At 31.1% G+C, this 19,978-nt stretch overlaps 1 protein-coding gene across 1 annotated transcript in view; it reads right to left on the bottom strand.

Annotated features, from left to right (window-relative positions):
- Positions 1–19,978, bottom strand: part of LOC124359551 (glutamate--cysteine ligase) — a 58,612-nt gene that overhangs the window by 14,204 nt on the left and 24,430 nt on the right. The window contains exons 3-8 of the mRNA XM_046812386.1: positions 15,580–15,765; positions 14,606–14,778; positions 10,813–10,967; positions 7,706–7,768; positions 4,180–4,376; positions 1,401–1,572 (exon numbers count right to left, since the gene is read on the bottom strand). Of these exons, the coding sequence (XP_046668342.1) occupies positions 1,401–1,572; positions 4,180–4,376; positions 7,706–7,768; positions 10,813–10,967; positions 14,606–14,778; positions 15,580–15,765 (946 nt within the window). The remainder of the gene's footprint in view (positions 1–1,400; positions 1,573–4,179; positions 4,377–7,705; positions 7,769–10,812; positions 10,968–14,605; positions 14,779–15,579; positions 15,766–19,978) is intronic.

Below are 19,978 nucleotides of genomic sequence, written 5' to 3'. Positions count from 1 at the left end.
AAATTTGACATTATTTTGTAGCTCCAGTAGTTTCAAAGTAACTGACAGTAGAACTTAAAACTTATTTTTTCTAAAAAAGATTTTTTACACATCTACAATGATATTAATCTGAAAATAATGGTAAGGCACCAAATATTATATTTATTCTTATTCTATAGTTCATAAGGAAAACAAAAATATATAATGTTGCTAGGTTATCACTTAGATAATATTTTCTAAAAATAAGTTTAACGATCACAGCAATTTACCCAAAAACGGCCTGCCACTGAGACCACAAATGACCGCCACTTATAGGGTTAAATTCTTGATACAGACTAACAGAACTGATAAATTATATAAACTACTAGTTATTAAAAGCTTCCTTATCTAACTTCACAGATAAGGTCTATCATATTATCTTATCATCTGGGCAGACAATGGTTATGGCTCTGTAGGACACACAGAACAGAGGACCAGGAATAGTGTAAAGGTTGCCCTCCTCCTGCCTTGGAGTAAAGGTTGTTTATAAATACTTCCTTACCAACTAAAAAAGTCTCAAAGAGACACAATGTGTAATGTTGGATATACTCGTGTTCAGTGTTTTGGTCAGTCTACCATTCTAATATATCCGTCTACAGCGTGGGAAGGGTTAAGTTTTTTTATCAAGACTAGATAATAAAAATATTATTATTGAAAAATTTCTTAAAATATTTTAAGTTTACAATAAATATAATAAATATTTATACACTTTTTAGATACAAAGCAAACATTCTGAAAGAGTATTATATTTTAATTCATCTTTATCAGGCTTAAATTTGGCTTAAAGGTTTAAATTTGGCAGAATATGATATGGTTTGGTCATTTTATTTAAATTAAACTTAGGTGAAAAAGTCTATTTGAAATTTAAGAATAGATCTTAAAAAATTTGGTATCAGATTCCTGATATAAAAATTCTTGATTCGACGATCATTAATCATGACCAATAATTACATTCACAATACTTTAATAATAATGATAATATTTATAATGTAACATTATAATTTCATTAAAAAATAGTTTTACTAAATAATATATTTTATTGTGTAAAGTCACCTGCTTAACCGGAGTCAAAGATGGTGGATTGTACTTGTTTTTTTATATTTAAGCAAGCATTCCATTACTATATTTACTATTTAGTTATATGGTCCATAATGATGGTAGACTTTATAAAACTTGCAGTTTTTGGTAAGCATGTTTAAATGGTGATAAAAATATTAAGAATCGCCCCATATTCTTTATACTGTAGAAAAACCAAAGGAATCAATATCAAATTCAGAATCTAAACAACAATAATCTTTGTATCAATATTGAAACTGGAATAGAATTTCATTGGTATAAGCCCATCCCATTAACTCAACTGAGGTTAACTTATAGAAGCAAACCTCAAAATGGTCAGAGTCAACAGTATCGTCTTGATCCACTTTTTCACTGAACAAGGAGACTGTGTCACGGATGAAGAGATGGGCAACATGTTGGGCCAGAAGATGGTCTATGCCTGCACTCTTCAGTCTCTGGTAGATGGCAGGATCATAGATTAAAGGCACATCATTGTACCTGTACAAAGAATTAACAAATAATGCAAAAAATTATGTAAAAAGAGTTAAAAACCATGCACATAATATGCATACTCATCATTGCACATTATTTATACAGATTAAAACATGTATAAACTCTTTACTTGTCAGAATGTAGTGAGTAATTCACACAACTGGGATTACACACCTAAATGAATATATGCTATGTAAAGGGTTACCAGTTATTTTGGTAGATAGTTTTAACTTTTTTAGTGACCATGTTTAATTTTACGGGTTTTATTAACCCTCTTTCGGTCGAATTATCGTGACGCAGAAACAGATTTTAACATTGGACAATGTACTGACTTAAATAAACAAAACCTAAACTCTGATTAGGTATATCTAAGGTAAGGCCAAAAGAAAACCAAGACTCAGATCATTTTAATTTAATTTTTATTGTTAAATTCACATACAAAATCATATGTCTCTTATCTGCTAGCTCTTGTTCATATCACTCATCCTGTTTGAGAATTTTTATGTTACTGTTTGACTATTATAAGTAACATATCTACTACATTTTTATATACTAATTATTATTAACTGCTGTATAAAAAGAACAATATATAAAGACAAAATATTATGTGAAAATGTTTAAATTTTATATTGCTATAAGTTTCATTTTATAACTGGTAATATCATTTATAGAACTTTAACCCTCTTCCGGTTATATTACCGTAATGTGTCTCACGCTGAATTGGTTGGGCCGCTCCGGGAGAAAACACTTGTGTTTTTATTATTTTAACAACTATATTCAAACTAACATGTTACATAATATACATCATTGTAAATATTATTAATTTCTCCATAATATGGTGGTATTTGAAAAATTAACGTCTATAAGGTAAACTAAATACTCATTTGTATAAGAAATGTTTGTTTGTATTATTATATTAAAATAAGACTACAGGTCTTGTACAAAGAACTGCAAAATCTACATAAAAATATGCCAGCAAAACAGTAGCTGCAAGAAGTTACAAATAAATTTAATAACTATGGATAGCAAAATAAATTGGAAACAAATTTTGATCAAAAACAGTTAATCACAGTCAATAGAACGTGTCATATATTATTCCTAGACATCACTAGGAATAAAAACATCCAATAAATGAAGACAACAGTACTGTCAATAGATATTTCCATAATAATTCCAAAAGTAGCCATTTGATAGGAGCGCAAAATAGAGAACAATGACACAGCAGTTAGTGGCGATTAGACTTAGGCACCACACTCTCGATAAGGCAATTGGGAAAAAATGCCTGGGAGAGGGTTCAATTTTTATCACAATGGCAGAGGCATTAGTTTACTTTTTACTGTAAGTAGGAGGTTGAGAGGATGTATTATAAAAAATGTTTTATTTAAATATAATAGTTATTAGAATTTAATTGAATTTAATAACTTCAATAACTTCTAGCAGTTTGACAGAAAGAGGATGGACTTGTATTACACGGAACTGAAGTAGATGGACAAAATAACTGAATGGATGTCAGCACATTATTCAAAGACACATGTTACTAGTAACTTTCTTCTCTCTCCTGATCGTTTCCGACCTACCATCTCCTTCATCATCTAAATCTCTCCCGTCCTCTCATTGATTTTAAGTACAGATTTATTCAGTTGTTAGATTTATGTTTAGTGAGCTGATCTTGTATCTAAAACCAATTTTATGTCACCTTTCAATTCCTATTTAAGTAGAATATTTACCTATACAAACGTTCTTTAATTTTATAATGCTGTTAGATTTCAAATCAAAATTAGTTGGCCCTGATGAAATAGTTTGGTTCTAAATAAATTCATTTTTTGTTGCAGAATTAGAGCTTTTGAGGAGTGTTTCAAGTATCAGCAGTTCGAGAAGAGAATAAGAAATTGTGTGCTATAAATAAAGATTGATTTTGCTAGAAATTACAACAGATTTAACATAACATCCAGGAAGAATGACAAGTAAATTTATGATTCGTACCACAGACTGAACCAAGAAATGGAGATACCACCTAATGGCCATTATTTTAATGTGCCAATTGAGTTGAAGATAACATCTGTGAGTGCTAATCTAAAAAAATAATTATAATATTGGTTATTTAAATGATACACAAGTACCTTAAAAGAAATTTACAGATAAATGACATCAGTAGAGAGATGTGTTTCGAGTTTACAAGATGTACATTATGAAAGTAAAACAAGTGTACATTTTGCCTTTACTTGGCTATGATCAGTGTATTTGTTTCTTTGACCTGTGGATTCGTATGTATAGACACTTGATAGAAGTGATATAAATAATTAATAACTTATGGTATCACAACTTTATATCGTAACTTTTAATCTGTGGAAACGCTTAGAAGACAGCTAGCTTTTGGAATGATCAGACTACATGATTCAAGAGTTCTTCGTCCTGACATTGTAAATCAAGAATTGTACTGAACAAAACAAATGAAAAACTACATAATTATCTATTAAAATAAATATTTGTATTATTTACCTAAATTACTGTATTCTGGATAAAATTTGTGGGCACTCTTTGATGACAGAACACCATAAGCTGTAACACTATAAGGGTTAAAAAATATTACTTATAAATTAATGTTTTACTCACGGTTCACCCTGCTCTGACAGGTAGGAATCTATGGAGTCATATCGCGACTTGGGTATGACAAATTTGTTATTGCATAACGGATCCAAGCCCCTCTCCTCTCGTGTGCGACAATCCACAGAGCCAGAAATGACAGTCCAACGGCAATCTACGTCCGTCAACATGCCTCGGTGTACAGGTGAGGCTGCCGTTAGTGCCAGCTGTATCCATTAATCATGTAAATTACATTTATCTTCCATGTTAACGAGTAATATGTGCATATTTACTAACTTTGATTAGAGAACTACAATGTGATGACGTGATTTGAGAATGGGAAGGTGCTCCCGAAATCAGTAATTACCAAAATAAAACAAATTGGATTAATGAAGGTAAGGTCAGTACTCTTTTTCATTTTAATACTGAAAATTTATCTCTACAATTTTTGTTGTTTATTATTGACAGACACGACAGAGTAACATCCCTATTTACTATGGATAAATCTCAAACTGAGATATCATAGATTCAAATGTCAGGGAGTCTAATAAAAAATTGTAGCATTGTAAATTGTAAACATTCTTTAACTATCTCATGTATTGACGCACTGTACTGTTCTCTATGAATATGTGAAATAAAGAAAATTGTCTATTGTAGTTGCACAACTGTATATATTTGTATGACATATGACAAAATCTTATTTTTTATTGAGAGATATATTATGTATTTAAAAACAACATGTATAATTATTATAAACCGACCTGAAGATATTAGTTAGTGGACTAAAAAAAGTCTGTCGTATTCTTATGATTACCTTTTTGATTTGTCAAGTCTCTATATATCAATCAAAACTGCATGAAAAAACTTTGTTAGAAAGAGAACTGTTGGTGTTGGCAGTCATTCAGAAAATGTTGGCAGCATTGCTGAGACCCGAGTCTCCATGGATTGCCAGAACTTTTGGAACAAAATTTATCTTAAACCTGCTTTACTGCCATATGAAACCATCCTAATGTCATATGAAACAAGCCTGTAACAAGCCTTACAGATGCTAGCTCCAGCATTTTGTTGAAAAAGCTGTCATCTGACACACCATTTATTGCATTAATGTTTCTGTTGATGTTTTATGTAAATACTAACTTTGTACGTAAAACATTAGTTACAACATCAAACAGTGTGTTATTTGAAGCACATCTGTACCAATAATAATAACAGTATAGAAGAAATATAAATTTAGAAAATAGGTGAGTAAATAGATTCCTTTTTTAAGTTTATTACTGATGTGCTAATGGATACCACATAACGTGGTAAGTGCCTGCAATACTGTTTGCTCCTTAACATATTGAATGCAGAGCCCGAGTATAGGTCGGGCTAGTGCACATGCCGTTGTATATGGAGCCCGACTTATACTCGGGCACCGGTAATTCAATACATTTAGGTTTTTGGTAAAAACATCGGGTTATTTTGTTTCATACCATTTCCTGTTATTTTGTTTATATTCATATGTCTTTATGACAACTAACAGTTGTGCAACTGTAAAAATAATATTTTGAACTATTATTGCACAACTGCTTAGTCTCTTAACTGGCTGACGACGCAATGATGCAAGCATTGTTGTTGTCTGGAGTGTGTTTGTAAACAAAGTTCCACTATTACTGAATAAAGTGATAAATGTTAGTTTAGTGATGGTTTAGTTTATTTTGATAGGTTTCATAGTGATACAAGTTTTATTTTTCTTGATCATTGTGTAAAATGAGACAAAGAAATGGTGCGTATGATACTTGATATGCTGTCAGATTCTGAGGATGATCCTATTTGTAATGAAAATAAAATATCATCTGTGATTCAGTTTGAAAGAATCTTGGATCAAACTTATGATTCTGGATCGCAGAGTGAGTTTCTCAACGACAATGATCCTGACCCAGATTTTGAGGTTAGGCCTAATGATAAAGACGTGAGATATTGTTATGATTATGCATGGCCTATCATAATCATACTGAGTATGAGCATGATAGGCCTTCCATTAGTAAGTACTAAGATGAATACTTCCTTTCTTTCTTTTTAATTTAATATAAAAAACACAATTATAGAACATTAGGTGGTTGGAAAATAAAATGTTTGTACAAAGTTACAATTTTTCAAATTTTATTTTTTTCCCATAATTTTGTTCAGATAATTATTTTTTATCATAAACAGGCATATTTTCCAAAACTGTGTGATCTTCTCTTTAATTTGATATATAGGCTACTATGTTAGGTTTTAACAATGTCTTCATAATTTTCAAAATTTTAAAAAATTACAAAAAAAGGCCATTATACGAGTAAATTCATTGTTATAGGCCTATGGTTCAATGTGTGAAATTGAAAGCAATGTGCGATAGATTTTTTTAAATATAAAATTTGGTCAAACATTAAATACTTTTATATAATACATCACTTATATATTATATTGAAGTTCCAGCACTATGTCTTCCCATGGTTAAATCAATTTTTCTTTTACAGAAGAGGGAAAACTAATATTTAGAGAAAAATTATTTTTAATATTTTTTTATTAATAGTTTCTGTAAACGTTTACAAAATCTTGTTGGCTACTAACATAACACAATACATTAATTAAGTGGTGAATTAACCCCATATCCTACAGATTGGCTGTTTCGGCATTGAGAGAAAATATTTAGGAAAGTTTTTACATCATTGATTTTATTTTTCAAAGGGTTAATAAAACTAATTTCACAATAAACTTGGCAATACAAAGGATTTGTTTAAAATTTGATAGAACATATACATAAAATATATTTTCTCAAATTTACTAGACTTTTAGTGCTTGTACAAACCACATGTGGATTTAAAAAAATGTTGCAATGAATAAACCAACTATTACCTTTTTAAAACATAGAATAGGGTTTTACTAACAATTATAGCTTTTTATGATTTATTCTTCACATATTATAATAAGCTACAATTCTTCAATATTTGATTGACAACAATCAAATTTAACAAAACAATAATTTAATAAATATATGGTGTAGAAATTAAGTTTAAATTTTTTTATCAAATAAAATATATACAGTAGTATACATATTCTCATACCCTGTGGTTTTCACTTACTCTTATTTGAATAGAGCAATTGAATTTTTCTAAACATGAATATTTTTGTATGGCCTCTAAAAGGTTAATGTGTACGTTCAAGGTTTTAATTAACCAAAACAGGTGGATGGAAAAGAATTCATTAAAACCACATAGTGCAGCCACAACCACAAACCACTGTTATACTTAAGGATTTGTTATTCTTTGCCTAGATTGAGCAATTCATTCCTTTATCTCATTATTCAGGGAGCCCAAACAAAAGTATTGAAAGCCGGCTAATACAATTATGAACATTATGTGATTTCCATTTCAATAAAAAAAATCTTTTACACGTAAATACCATGAAATTTCAATAATTGTTTCCAATACTTTTTATAATACTTTGTTTGGTTTTTAAAACTTTATTGATCCCTTGTGGTTCAAATTATCCACATTCCACTGCATCTCAAAAAACATTTCACAGTCAAACTTACCAAAATAGGGCAGAGTGGGGTCAGTTGATCATAAAGTATCCTGGCTTCTTTGATGTTGCATGCCTGCAAACAAATGGAGAACCAAGTAGATGTATTGTGATAACATACAATACTGAACAAAAGTACATTGTGTGACAAATTTGTATTATACTGTTACACTGAACCACATAATATTTGTTGTTAATAAATTATCTGTAATACATCATTGAAACTTTGTTATGTAACTCTTTAAAACAATAATTATGAATGAAATTAAAATGAATAAATGATATTCCTTAACAAAACTGTACATGACAAACCAAGTTACAGAACTTAGGAATTAAATCCTGGTCACGTTTACAAGTAGTGTGACTAGGTTGAGCCCAGTCCCATTAAGAGCCGAACTGTGAGGCGTCTGCTTTACTTACACGTAGTATAATTACAATTTAGCCATTATATTACTGACAACAAAATACCATCATAATGTAATATTTCCTTAACTAAAAATGACAACTTGAGAATGTTTATATAAAACAGATGAGAAAAAAATCACTATAAAGAAGAAAAGAAAGTATTTTTATACTTTCAAATAATTTATACTAAGACATAAAAATCAATATTTTACAGTTTATCAATGTCGGTTTGAGTATACAGCCAACTGAGTCAATTTTGAAAATAATTTAAATCTATTACAAGTTTTTATTTCAGAGGGTAATCAATTAAAAGTGTTGGACCTGCTATTGAAATGATTGTTTAAAAAATGAATTGTTCACTTTTTGAGTGCAAAAAATATTATTTTGTGCATTTCTGGCGTTGAAAAAAGTTTTCTGTGCCTTGATTACCACTTCCGATGACAGAATAATTTGAAAACTTTATACACATAAAGGTGCTATATTGGTAGAAGCTTCAGGTATGTGAAGAGGAAGGATAAGCTAGCTGTTCTGGTTTGTTAAAGGATAATTCTTAAAAAATAATTTTGTATTATTCTCAGGCGATTTATAAACGTTTTGATATCGTTTGCTCTAAAACATAAAAGACAACTACACAAATAGATGTCTGAATATACTTACACCAAATAGAGAAGTTGTTAAAACAAAAGTCCTTGTAGCTTATTGTAAGAAAACACACGGGCCAATATCCCAATTTTCAATCGCTCCATCAAAAATCGGTGAAATGAGGAGTCGCATACTCTTGACTTGACAGATTAAATAGGTTATTTCAGACAAAGATGGGTTAAAATAAGAAATAAAAAAGTTGAATTAGATCTTATTAAAAGTTGATAACCTCAGCTGTCATATGTGCAAAGAAAAAGTAAAAAACCTCAAGTAAAAGAAACAAAAGAAAAATGTACAATTCCTTATGTGCTAGGACTATATGAGAAAACTACAAGAGTGGGTATATAATATTATATTAGAACCACTTTTGAAAACAAAACACTCTTATAGAAAGTCTTGTAAAAACCAAACAAAAAAATGGCACAGGACTGAAAAATTGTGGTTACAATATAACATGCTCTTGTAATAGGGAAAAACGGGCTAGTGAAGAAGCCTAAAACTGCTAAACATTGCTGGTCTGAAAATTAGCTAATTAAAGAAAATAAAGTCATATAATACACCACACGGAGAATTTCTTCAAATACAAACCTAAGATTTTATATATAAAATTAACAGACTATCCCTAAGTCAACCTTTGGTTGAGGTTTGGCTACTTTGGGTACCAACATTAAAAAAACAATTAACAAGGAAACCTAAAGAGTTTGTAACAATCAAAGAAACCTAAAGCAACAAAATTCGTACACATGACATGACATTTAGGTCTAAGACCAAAACATAGGGCTTGAGGTGGCTGCCTTTACCCTTCCCCATCCAACCATCGCATCGTCTTCCTGTCTAATTGTTTCAGATGACACGCTGCGATACCACAGGAAATGCCAACATTGATATTTTTGTTAGTGATTCACTGTTGTTTGAGCGGGTGTGATATTCGTTTGTGCTATTGACTTATGTACAGTGACAATGGCTGAGTTAATTTTCTCCTGTCTGAATTTCAAGCTGTTGTCGGATATAATTAAAAAGAAATTTTAGTGGCCATCCATTGCACACGTTGTAGGTTTTATGTACTTTTTTATTGAGTAATTTATTACACCTGGTGAAGAGGGTACATTTCAACCCTGGAAACATAGTGTTATACATTTTGTAACATATAACGATTGCAAATGTCCAAAATCCTATCATACAAAACCTCCCATTATCAATGACAAACTTTAAACTAAGAATGGATTCCTTCAATTGTCCAACAAAATTCCGTAAATATTTTGATGTGCATCTTTCCCTGTATGTAACTGTCAAATTACTGGAGGTGAGTAATTTAAAAATATTTGGTAAATAAACATCCCTCTTTTAGCCCTGTTTGCGGTACTTATCTCTGCTAGACAAACCATTTAAAATTATGTACATCTTGACCCATGCTTATGTTTAATATTTTGCCCAAAATTATCTGAAGAATCACTAACTACCCTAAAATTATTTCTTAGGTTCAGAACGTAAGTACAAAGATTAAATTTCCCAACTTGAGCAAAGAAAAGATTATTAAGCCATCTATACAATAGAACCTACATTATAATATTTTGAAACTGTCAACCAGAGCTATTTTTAAAGGGTGAATCTTTTGAGATCGCATTTGTGCCATTGTTTTCTCCTAATAGAGCCCTTTAATTTTATGTACTACTCAACCTTTGTTATCATTTTAAAATGTTCACTCCTCCCGTTATGACAGAAAATCAATAGTTACTTCAGAAGGTAGAATTGTAGGTGTTTTAATGATGTACCAAGTGTTGCTGCTTCATCTATAATTGCCCAGAGAATATTTAGCTGATTCAGAACTTTAAGAAACCTCTGCATATTTGTAAAAAGGATAAGGTATGTTTATGTTTTTAAGTGAATATGTATGTCTTATTCTACAGTTGAATATTTTCCATGCAACCAAATATTTTCCCAAAATTCCCAGCCCTCATCACAATTTCAGTACCAGTTGCCAACTCTGAGATAGCTCTGGACAAGTGTCATAACAACAGTTTATAACAAGAACAAAGTTTATGGATTTATTGACAGTGTTTTGTTAAGGAATACCTGGAAAGTGAGCTGCAGGCAGCAGCAACCCATGCCAAAAGCCATGGCATCCATGTAGACATGGTCGGTCTTGGCAGCACCCTGTGACTCTCCTGTGTCCCCCAGTGCCTTAAGGTCTTCTATGTAAGGTGAGGGCGTGTTTTTATCCTTAAAGACTGAAACATAACATTTTATTTAGAATGCATTTAAATCATGACATTATATTGAGTCTAGAAAATATTATTTAATGGACATATATCTAAACACAATACTACAATCTTTTTTGTTCAAATTATATTATTAAAAATGGATGATTTGAATGAACAGCAGGATTTCGGACAGTAACCATTTATTTGAGGATTCCAATCCATCTTCCTCTTCAGGTCACAAAAATATCTTGAGATAGAAAGTTAAGTAATAAATATAACACAATAAATAAACTAAAGACTAATTAAGTGTAGCTATGAACTCACCAGACTAACTTGAAACATAATCATTTATAAGTTCAATATAAGATTGAATTACAGTAGTAATGTGTGTACACTTGATCAGCCCAATAATTTTGAACATTGAATAGGTCATGAAGGAAAAAATATCAAATGAATAGCAAAGGAATGTGAATTACACTTTTAAATTTACAAAAATTTACAAAACAAGCCTCACATGCATACATGGATTTTGTGGTAGAAATTTTGTTTGGTAATAGCCAGTTCTTTGTCCATTATCAATAACATATCTTAAAATTTTATATACTAATTGTTGTTCATTGATGCATAAGAAAACAACTATACATAAAAAGAACAAATATAATTTGAAAATTAATACATTTTACCATTAAAATAACCACTTTATAGTGTTGTTAATCGCTTTTTTACTGCCAATGGAACTTATAGAACTTTAAAAAGCATTTCTGTATGTATTCAACTTTGCTTATATAACACATTGATTTAAGCTAAGAATTTGGTATATGATACACTTTAATTAGGGACTAACTAGAACATTTTGAAGCAATAAGTATATGCAGTGGTGCCAACATGGTACAACGAGCACATCAGATTTGAAACCGTCGCAGTAGTTTATTGCCACAGATTAAAATTAATTCAACTAATGATAGATTTAAATTATACAATATTAAACTATGATAGATTTATCATATATAGAAACAAAAAAATGAAATAAATAATTAGGACATTTTTATCAATCTTTTACTTTTCATTTTTGCTATCTCTTTTCAAGTCATTTAGAAACATTTACTGTACGTTTATCTTGAGATTGAAGTAATTTTTACAGCCAAATCTAATAGTCTGAAAGTAAATTTTATGATACTAACTTGGTCACCTTCTGAAGTACAAGGATATTTAATTTAAATTTCATGTTGAAATTGATTTATTTTTTTATATTTAAACTGGATTATTATATGACAGTAAATTACATTTAAAATGTGTAAACGGTTGCATAACCCCAAATGTAATATTTTTTTGAGTACATGATTCACTGTTTTATATAAGGTTTTACAGTTTATTATCATTAAAAACGATGAAAAGAGTTTAAGAGTATCTTATCTTTTTATCTTGTGGAATTTTAATTATGTTCGTTTTCATGGACACTAATAAACTTAATTCTGAGAACAGTTCAAGAACAAGAATAAGTGATTGTTTTTTTATTTATCATAGACAATTTTTTTAAACTAAAACTATTGTTTTTAATGCCAGTTGTACTTGTAGGCCTCATAGATACATAATGAGAAATTGTCAACTTTAAAACTGTAGTGAAGAATATTAAGGAAATAATATTTTATAAAGCAAGCTTAACAGAAATATGCAGTTTATGTTATTAAAGTATTTTTAGCATAGTATAATCTAAATATGGTATAGATGTTATATAACATTAGAAACAGGTCATTATAGACTACTTAAAAAACCAATGTTGTTAAACCAAATTGATTTGCAAAATTTATTGGGTGAAAACATTTTTTGGAGAAATTATAATAAAATGGCATACTACACTGGGGCCAGATGCAATGAAAAGGAGATATGACAATGATGGTGCAGAATGAGATGACATATTCGTAAGTGAGTGGTAATTTACACTGATGATGTAATATGAGCTAATGACATCACAGCCTGTTTGATATCTCTTGCTATCTTCATAAACACTCAATTTTGGGTTGGTCAAGTGCACAGATATCAGATAACACTACAATAGCTGATGGGAACATTAAAACCGTTTCATTTTGTATATAACATTACTTTCTTTACATTAGGTATACATTATTCCAAAATGTATCTCATTAAATAAATAGAATATGCACTTTTTATGGGGCCACTCTGTATAGCAGTCACAGATCTGTTAACCATCCAAAAAAGATTACCTATTATAATTAATCTCTACATTTACCATATTATATAATACACTAAAGCAAACCTCAGAAATGTTTTTATTAGAAATCAGGTTCATACACACAAACAGCAGATAAAATAATAATATAAAACAATAAAATAAAAATAAGCTTGCTTGACATTCCTCAACATGGATTGACCAAATTTGGAACATCCCAAATGGTAAATTGCATAACTTTTTTTAACAAACTTCCAGAAATCGGTCATATTACTTCCATAACTAATTCAAAAAGAAAATTTTATTTGTGGCTCTTAAATAATCTATTTTATTCAATTGACAAGTTTTTCACAATGGATGTCAATATTCAGTTTGAAATAATTGGGTATTAATTTTAAAATATATGTTTATTTTACAACTGTAAGGAAAATGTTTTAAATCTGTTTTGTGGTTTTTCGTAATGGTTTATTTCTATATTAGTTTATGTTTTATGCTAAAAAGTGTATTGATAATGCCCATTTCATTGTATATATGATCAACGTCAATTAAGATCTTATATCTTTATTAATGAAATGGCTAACTTGCTAGCCTCTTAAAAAGAGGTTCAACACCATCTGTCTCTTTATAGAATTTCAGTTATTTAGAACAATCACCTCTGAAAATATAATTATAAATAATGGTGAGTAAAATTTTCTTACTTTCTTATTTTTTATAAATAACTTCCAACTATATTTAAAAGCATGAAAAGACATATAAATAGAACATGTTGTTGGAAATAAACTTACAAAATAGATCTTTAATCCCAAACAAAGTAATTTAATAATATCGATAATAAATTAAACTATTCCATACGCACACAAAGATTCAAGATTTGATTAATTATAATAAATGTTCAAATGTCACATACATTAAATTATACATTTTTATCTACAATGTTTTACGTTTTGCATACTATAATATATGGTTATTAGAAAAAAGTACCAACATGGGAAACACTAAGTGTATTTATGGATTGTAGAAAAAAGATAGATACGCCTAAATGACGAATACGTTTTAACGATACATACTTTAATAAAGATTATATTTCAAATTCTACTAAAGTAATCTGAATAGCCTGGTTAGCTTGACAAGTAAAAGCAATGTTGATGATTTTATATGTGCGTGCATGCTTGTATTTGTGCATGTACGTGTTGTAAACTAAAGTATTAATTTGGTATTATTAGAAGAAACAATAACAATATTAATAAAATAAACACACAGTTAATTAATATAAAAAAAGTTTATCTGAGAATATGCTGAACTACTATAAAAAAAAAATCAATATTGTTGATTTTATTAACAATTATCTTTGGCAACCAGTTTATAAAAACTTCAGAAACATAGAATATAAGAAAAACTAAAAACAATTTATCACAATTATTATTATAGATGTTATACATACTATTACTAAAAATAATACTTAAGTTACTTTACAAACCTGGCAAATTTATTGCAACTTTCTCTCCTCTCCTGCAACGTATGTTTCTTGTCAGATTTTTAAATCTTGGATGTCCAGGGAAAATGACTTCATCTGGGATGAATAGTGAATGTGACGCCCCAGAAAGTGGATTTGGCTCTGTTGGTGGATACGTAAAGTCTTTGCATCCTAACCTAAATTGACAAAATTCTTTTACTCTTGCATTTTAAGACAGTTTTCTATAAATTTATATGATGGCCACTATAAAAACTTCTCCATATGATAGCTTATTGTTCACAGAAGCTACCCTTCAGTTTTCTATAAATTTATATGATGGCCACTATAAAAACCCCTCCATACGATAGCTTATTGTTCACAGAAGCTACCCTTCAGTTTTCTATAAATTTATATGATGGCCACTATAAAAACCCCTCCATACGATAGCTTATTGTTCACAGAAGCTACCATTCAGTTTTCTATAAATTTATATGATGGCCACTATAAAAACCCCTCCATACGATAGCTTATTGTTCACAGAAGCTACCCTTCAGTTTTCTATAAATTTATATGATGGCCACTATAAAAACCCCTCCATATGGTAGCTCATTGTTCACAGAAGCTACCCTTAGTTCTCTGAGTATGAAATATATAAATTTGTTGATTCTATTGATAAATAATAGGATTCTTATAAATTTTATCCAATAATATTATTTCTAGTGTTAGAACATTTACAAACCCTTCGACTTATTGTAAACGACATAAAAGATATTTTTACTGTCATTAATCATATTTACAGATGATTGTCTAGGTAATATTCTCATTGTATGATGAGACATGTACTAGCTGCAACTGGAGGGGCTCAAGAATCGACTGGAGGCTATAGCAAGTCTACATCTGGCTTCATTGGTGGGTCTATAATATCTATCTGTACTATTGACTAAAGAATATATTCAGATTCACTTTGTTAATTAAACATGAAGGATGAAGCATGTTACCTCGGAAAACTTGTGAGTGACATGATCACCTCATCTGGTTGTAACAGCTGCTCCACTTCCTCTCGTCGGAATTTCATGTTTGCTTCTACAATATTGAAGTGTGAGATGAGGCCTCCATAGGGCTTGCCTGGAGTACCCTCTATCATGTAAGCTCCATACTCTGGCCTCCATAGAGCCTTTACATTTCTGTCACCATTCATGAGTATCAGTATCTTCAGGTATATAGACTATTTATAGAGTTAGCAAGTTGTTCTAATATGAATTATAGCTGATTTCATAAAAACTACATAATTACAGTAAATTATATTACATGAATCTGTTCAGATAATTTTTGCAAGATTACTCTTAATTATATTAATTTTACAATTATTTTCTAAATAGAAATCTACATAATGCAATCACCCTCAGATCTCAAAACCAATCTCTGACTTTACTTTTATAGGATAATGTACTAAGAAATTTAAAAAAGTGTGTTCACTCTTTGTGTGACATAAAAAAATGTAAAACAAACATTGACCTTTGCATGGATAGTGAGTTAAGGCCAGCCAAAGATTTCATCTATATTTAAGTTCTTTCATGAAATTATGTTATTCTAAAATATTTCGTGCACTAATAAAGGGCATACATTGTGGCTTCTTAAGATATTTGATGTGAACAATAACATTTAATAATGCAAGGTTTTATTCTGTAATTTTTTAAGCTTGGAGAAATTTATTTTAACATTAGGAAATAGAAAGAACATATTTTTTCATTTGGCTCTCTTTGTTACTTTAAGAATAAAAACATTTTTATATGAATTTTTAGAAATAAACAGACAACTTCAACAACAGCTATTGTGTATGATTAGGTCATACACAATAGCTGTTGTCAGCAGTTTTCAATAATAAAATAGATAATTAAATGCAAAAACAAGTGAATAATATTTATTTATGTTTACTCACTTTATAAACTAAAAACCACACAAAATGTTGTCAAAAAGGATTAATACCAACAAATCAAATTGTAGCTGATACAAGCTAAATGGAATTTACATACATCATGTTTCTTTCTTTAATGTTGATTTGTTAAAAGTCCTTGTGTAAAAACCATGAGTTTCTTCGGTATTCTGAACCATCTTGGAGTCAAATAATATATGAATTGGATTCCCCAATTTTTATGATTTCGGCTGGCTCAAAAAGTTTCTGTCTATTTCGTTAAAGAATTTGATCACTCATTGTAAAGGTAATTTCTCCTTTCTCTCCCTTGTCACCAAATATGTTTTTCTCTCGCCATTTTTGGCCAATCTCTTAGAGTATTGAGAGAGCTCTGAAAACACTATGTAAGTCACTGAGAATTTCTGGTTGCATATTTTCAGGAATTACTAGACGAGTTCTTTTTAATAACAGACCGTCATAACAGTTGAGCTGTTCTTGGTATAGAAAATATCTTTTGATCATACAGTTCAAAACACTGAATTTTCAGCCAGCCATACAGTATGGTTTTTTGAAGTAGTGATAGTTCGGTAGACTCTGATATACTACCTTTAACTCGATTTACAATTTGCTTGAAGTCATGGGGATCAATATATCAATTTGTATTTATTCTTGTAAATCGTCTTGCTCTGATTTGTTGCAGCAGTCTCTGCTAAAAGTGTCAGACAGTTGAGTTGAAGTTCTTTGATAAGCTTATACTTTATTTTTGGGTTATATGGCAAAAGCGACAAATACATCCTTTGAACCCTTGTAGGTGCTTCGCAAAGAGGCTTCTTAAATATAGTTTCCAATGGCTTGTGATCAGATTATAGAAGAGCTGTGGGAATTGATGACATTTCCACACAAATAATGTTTAGAAACTGTTGTCTTCCATAAAGAATGGAAGAAAAGTATTGTTCGGCCCTTGCCTAAGTTACAATCCACAAAACCAAGCAGGAACTAAGGCCCATCTCCAAAGTGCCGAGTATTGTGGAATACTCTGAATTTTCCAAAACAAAATTGTGGAAAGGATAGCAATAAAACAGATTATGTCCCATTTCCAAAATAAAGACATTTTACCAAAATAATAGCTGGGATTTAGGAGTAATCACAGCACGTGTACTGTCCTCACAAACTTGTTTCGTGATTTATATGAAGCTAAAGATAAAGGTAAATGTAGCTCTCTTGTAAATATATATTATTCCCAAGCCTTTAATGCTTCTGGCCAAGATGAATTATTATGGCTTTGTATAAGGTCATATTTGCAAGAAGGACAGCAGGTTACAAAATTTTGGCAATGAAACATCTCAGCCCTTTTTCAAATACGTAGTAAGTACGTAGTGTGGCTCAAGGTAGCTAGCTGCTTTGGCCTAATTTTGTTGAACTTGTACAATCACACTTTCTACTGTTTGTGCAAAGTATTCAGATGACTGTCTACTGCATCTCGCTCATGAGCCTGATACAAAATGGCCATCGGTCAGATCAACGCTGACCTATACCAAGTGTCAACATGGTCTATCAAAAATGGACTCTGGCTTAATTTAAGCAAATGCATAGTACTGCATATTGCTCCGCACAATCTGTCACAAGCCCTTAGTGAGAGTGAGGTTGGCGGTGGTGCTCAATGTTGAAAGCTTAGCCGTGTGCGATAAAGTTAAGATTCTTGGCGTTGTGTTGGACCGTGGCCTCACTTTTTCCGGTCACATTTCTCACGTCACCCAGCATGTGATCAGCAGATTGAGGGGTTTTCGCAGATTCAGAATATTACAGCAGGAGCCTCAAAACTGCAGCTTATGCGGACGGACATAAGTCCTGTTAGTCTTGTACTACTGTACTATATGTTCTGCTTATGAGAACTTCATTTCGAGAGAGTGCATTGGCAGAATTCAAAAGCTGCAGAACTAAGCAATCAGGTTAATTTTCAACCTGAAACGGTTTAATCACATCTCTCCTTTCCCGGATGCTGTCAAGTTGCTTCCCATGGAGGCAGTGTGCAGGCTGTTGACGTGTTGCATGGTCCACAAGGTTCTCAAATTTAGAGAACCACAGTACAGTTCGAGGACTTTAGCTGCGCGCGTGACCTTGAGTGTGTGTTGATAGGCGGGAGGGGTGGCGGGGTAGTGTTATGCGCTGCGTCCCAAAAACATTTCCTGTGACTCATAGGTAAAAACCTCCTTTCAGGAATTGTATTGGCCCAAATAACCCACCACACTCGCTAAAATCAGTCTGTTTTGTGACAGTGTGGATAAGATAATACCAAATAACAGCATTAATAGGACTTATCCTTGTGTTTCTGTTGTTATAGTGTTGTTTAACGTGTTTTTGAAAATAACGTATTTGTCAATACTAATCTGCAGATCGAAATCGTGAGTTTAAAGTCGTTAAAGTGATTGTTGCGCCTTCATCTCAGCGGCTGGCACGTAAACGCAACCCGCCACATAGATAGCGTTTACTTGTTGAAAGGGTAGTATTAGGGCCCTACGAGCACAGCTAAATTCCTCCAACTGTACCTCAGCAAGAAACTCTAATATCGGGAGGTGGTCTCTCTCAATGAAACACCCTCCAAGATGGAAGGTTTTACTTTTCTTAAGTGATGCTGCAAGTCAAAAGGAGAGGCTTCTCTTATTTTGGGTCCCAGCATTTGCAATGACCTCCCTGAACATATTACAAAAATTGTATCTTTTTCGTCTTTTAGAGATAAGATGAAGGAATTTTTAATCAATACCAACTATTTTGTGAATGCTGAGCTGTAATTTAGGTAGCTTTGTTAGTTTCATTTAGACAATAGACAAAATACACTTTAGTAACAATATCATCAAGACATGTTACAGAGTCAAACTGTTTTTACAAGTGAATTCTAATATTAAATTAGAGGTCTATTTAAGATTCATCATTCCATGAGAAGAACTCATTGAGTGTGTAGTATGCATGGTCTTGCATAGGGTTCTCTTTATAGATCCTGGGTGTTCTTTCAGATGATCTGGTGCTTGTTGAATAGTTTAATTCCAGCATACAATGGTTTTTTTTTTTCTTGAGCAATGCTGCCCTACGGACTGGTAGAGTGTAATCCCCTGCTTGTCTAGTGTAATAGCAGTTTAGATCTCTTTGTTTTGGAGGATCCTTAGTTATGTAGTAAAGTATGGTTTCTTGGATGTGAATGGATGTTATTGTCAATATTATCCAGTGTTTTTTATGTTTCTGCAGATCTCTCTAGGTCCTCTCTATAGAAAGAGCTGCATTAGGTTAAAATGTTCCATGTGGGTGGTTTTACATTGTGCCTTTATAGTAATTAGAGGTTATCTAATCTTTATAGTTTTCATTGTAATACAATGGAAGTAACAGAAAATTGAAGAGATCTATTTTTATTTGCTGTAGATCGTGAACTGGTTTTGGCACCTTATCATCAGTTTTCAATAATAAAATAGATAATCAACTACAGGGTGAGGCAG

This window comes from Homalodisca vitripennis, chromosome 4 (genome assembly GCF_021130785.1).
Source record: "Homalodisca vitripennis isolate AUS2020 chromosome 4, UT_GWSS_2.1, whole genome shotgun sequence".
In the NCBI taxonomy this organism is placed as follows: Eukaryota; Metazoa; Arthropoda; class Insecta; order Hemiptera; family Cicadellidae; genus Homalodisca; species Homalodisca vitripennis.
The sequence above is the reverse complement of the archived record's forward strand: the minus strand, read 5'-3'. Positions and strand labels throughout refer to the sequence as shown.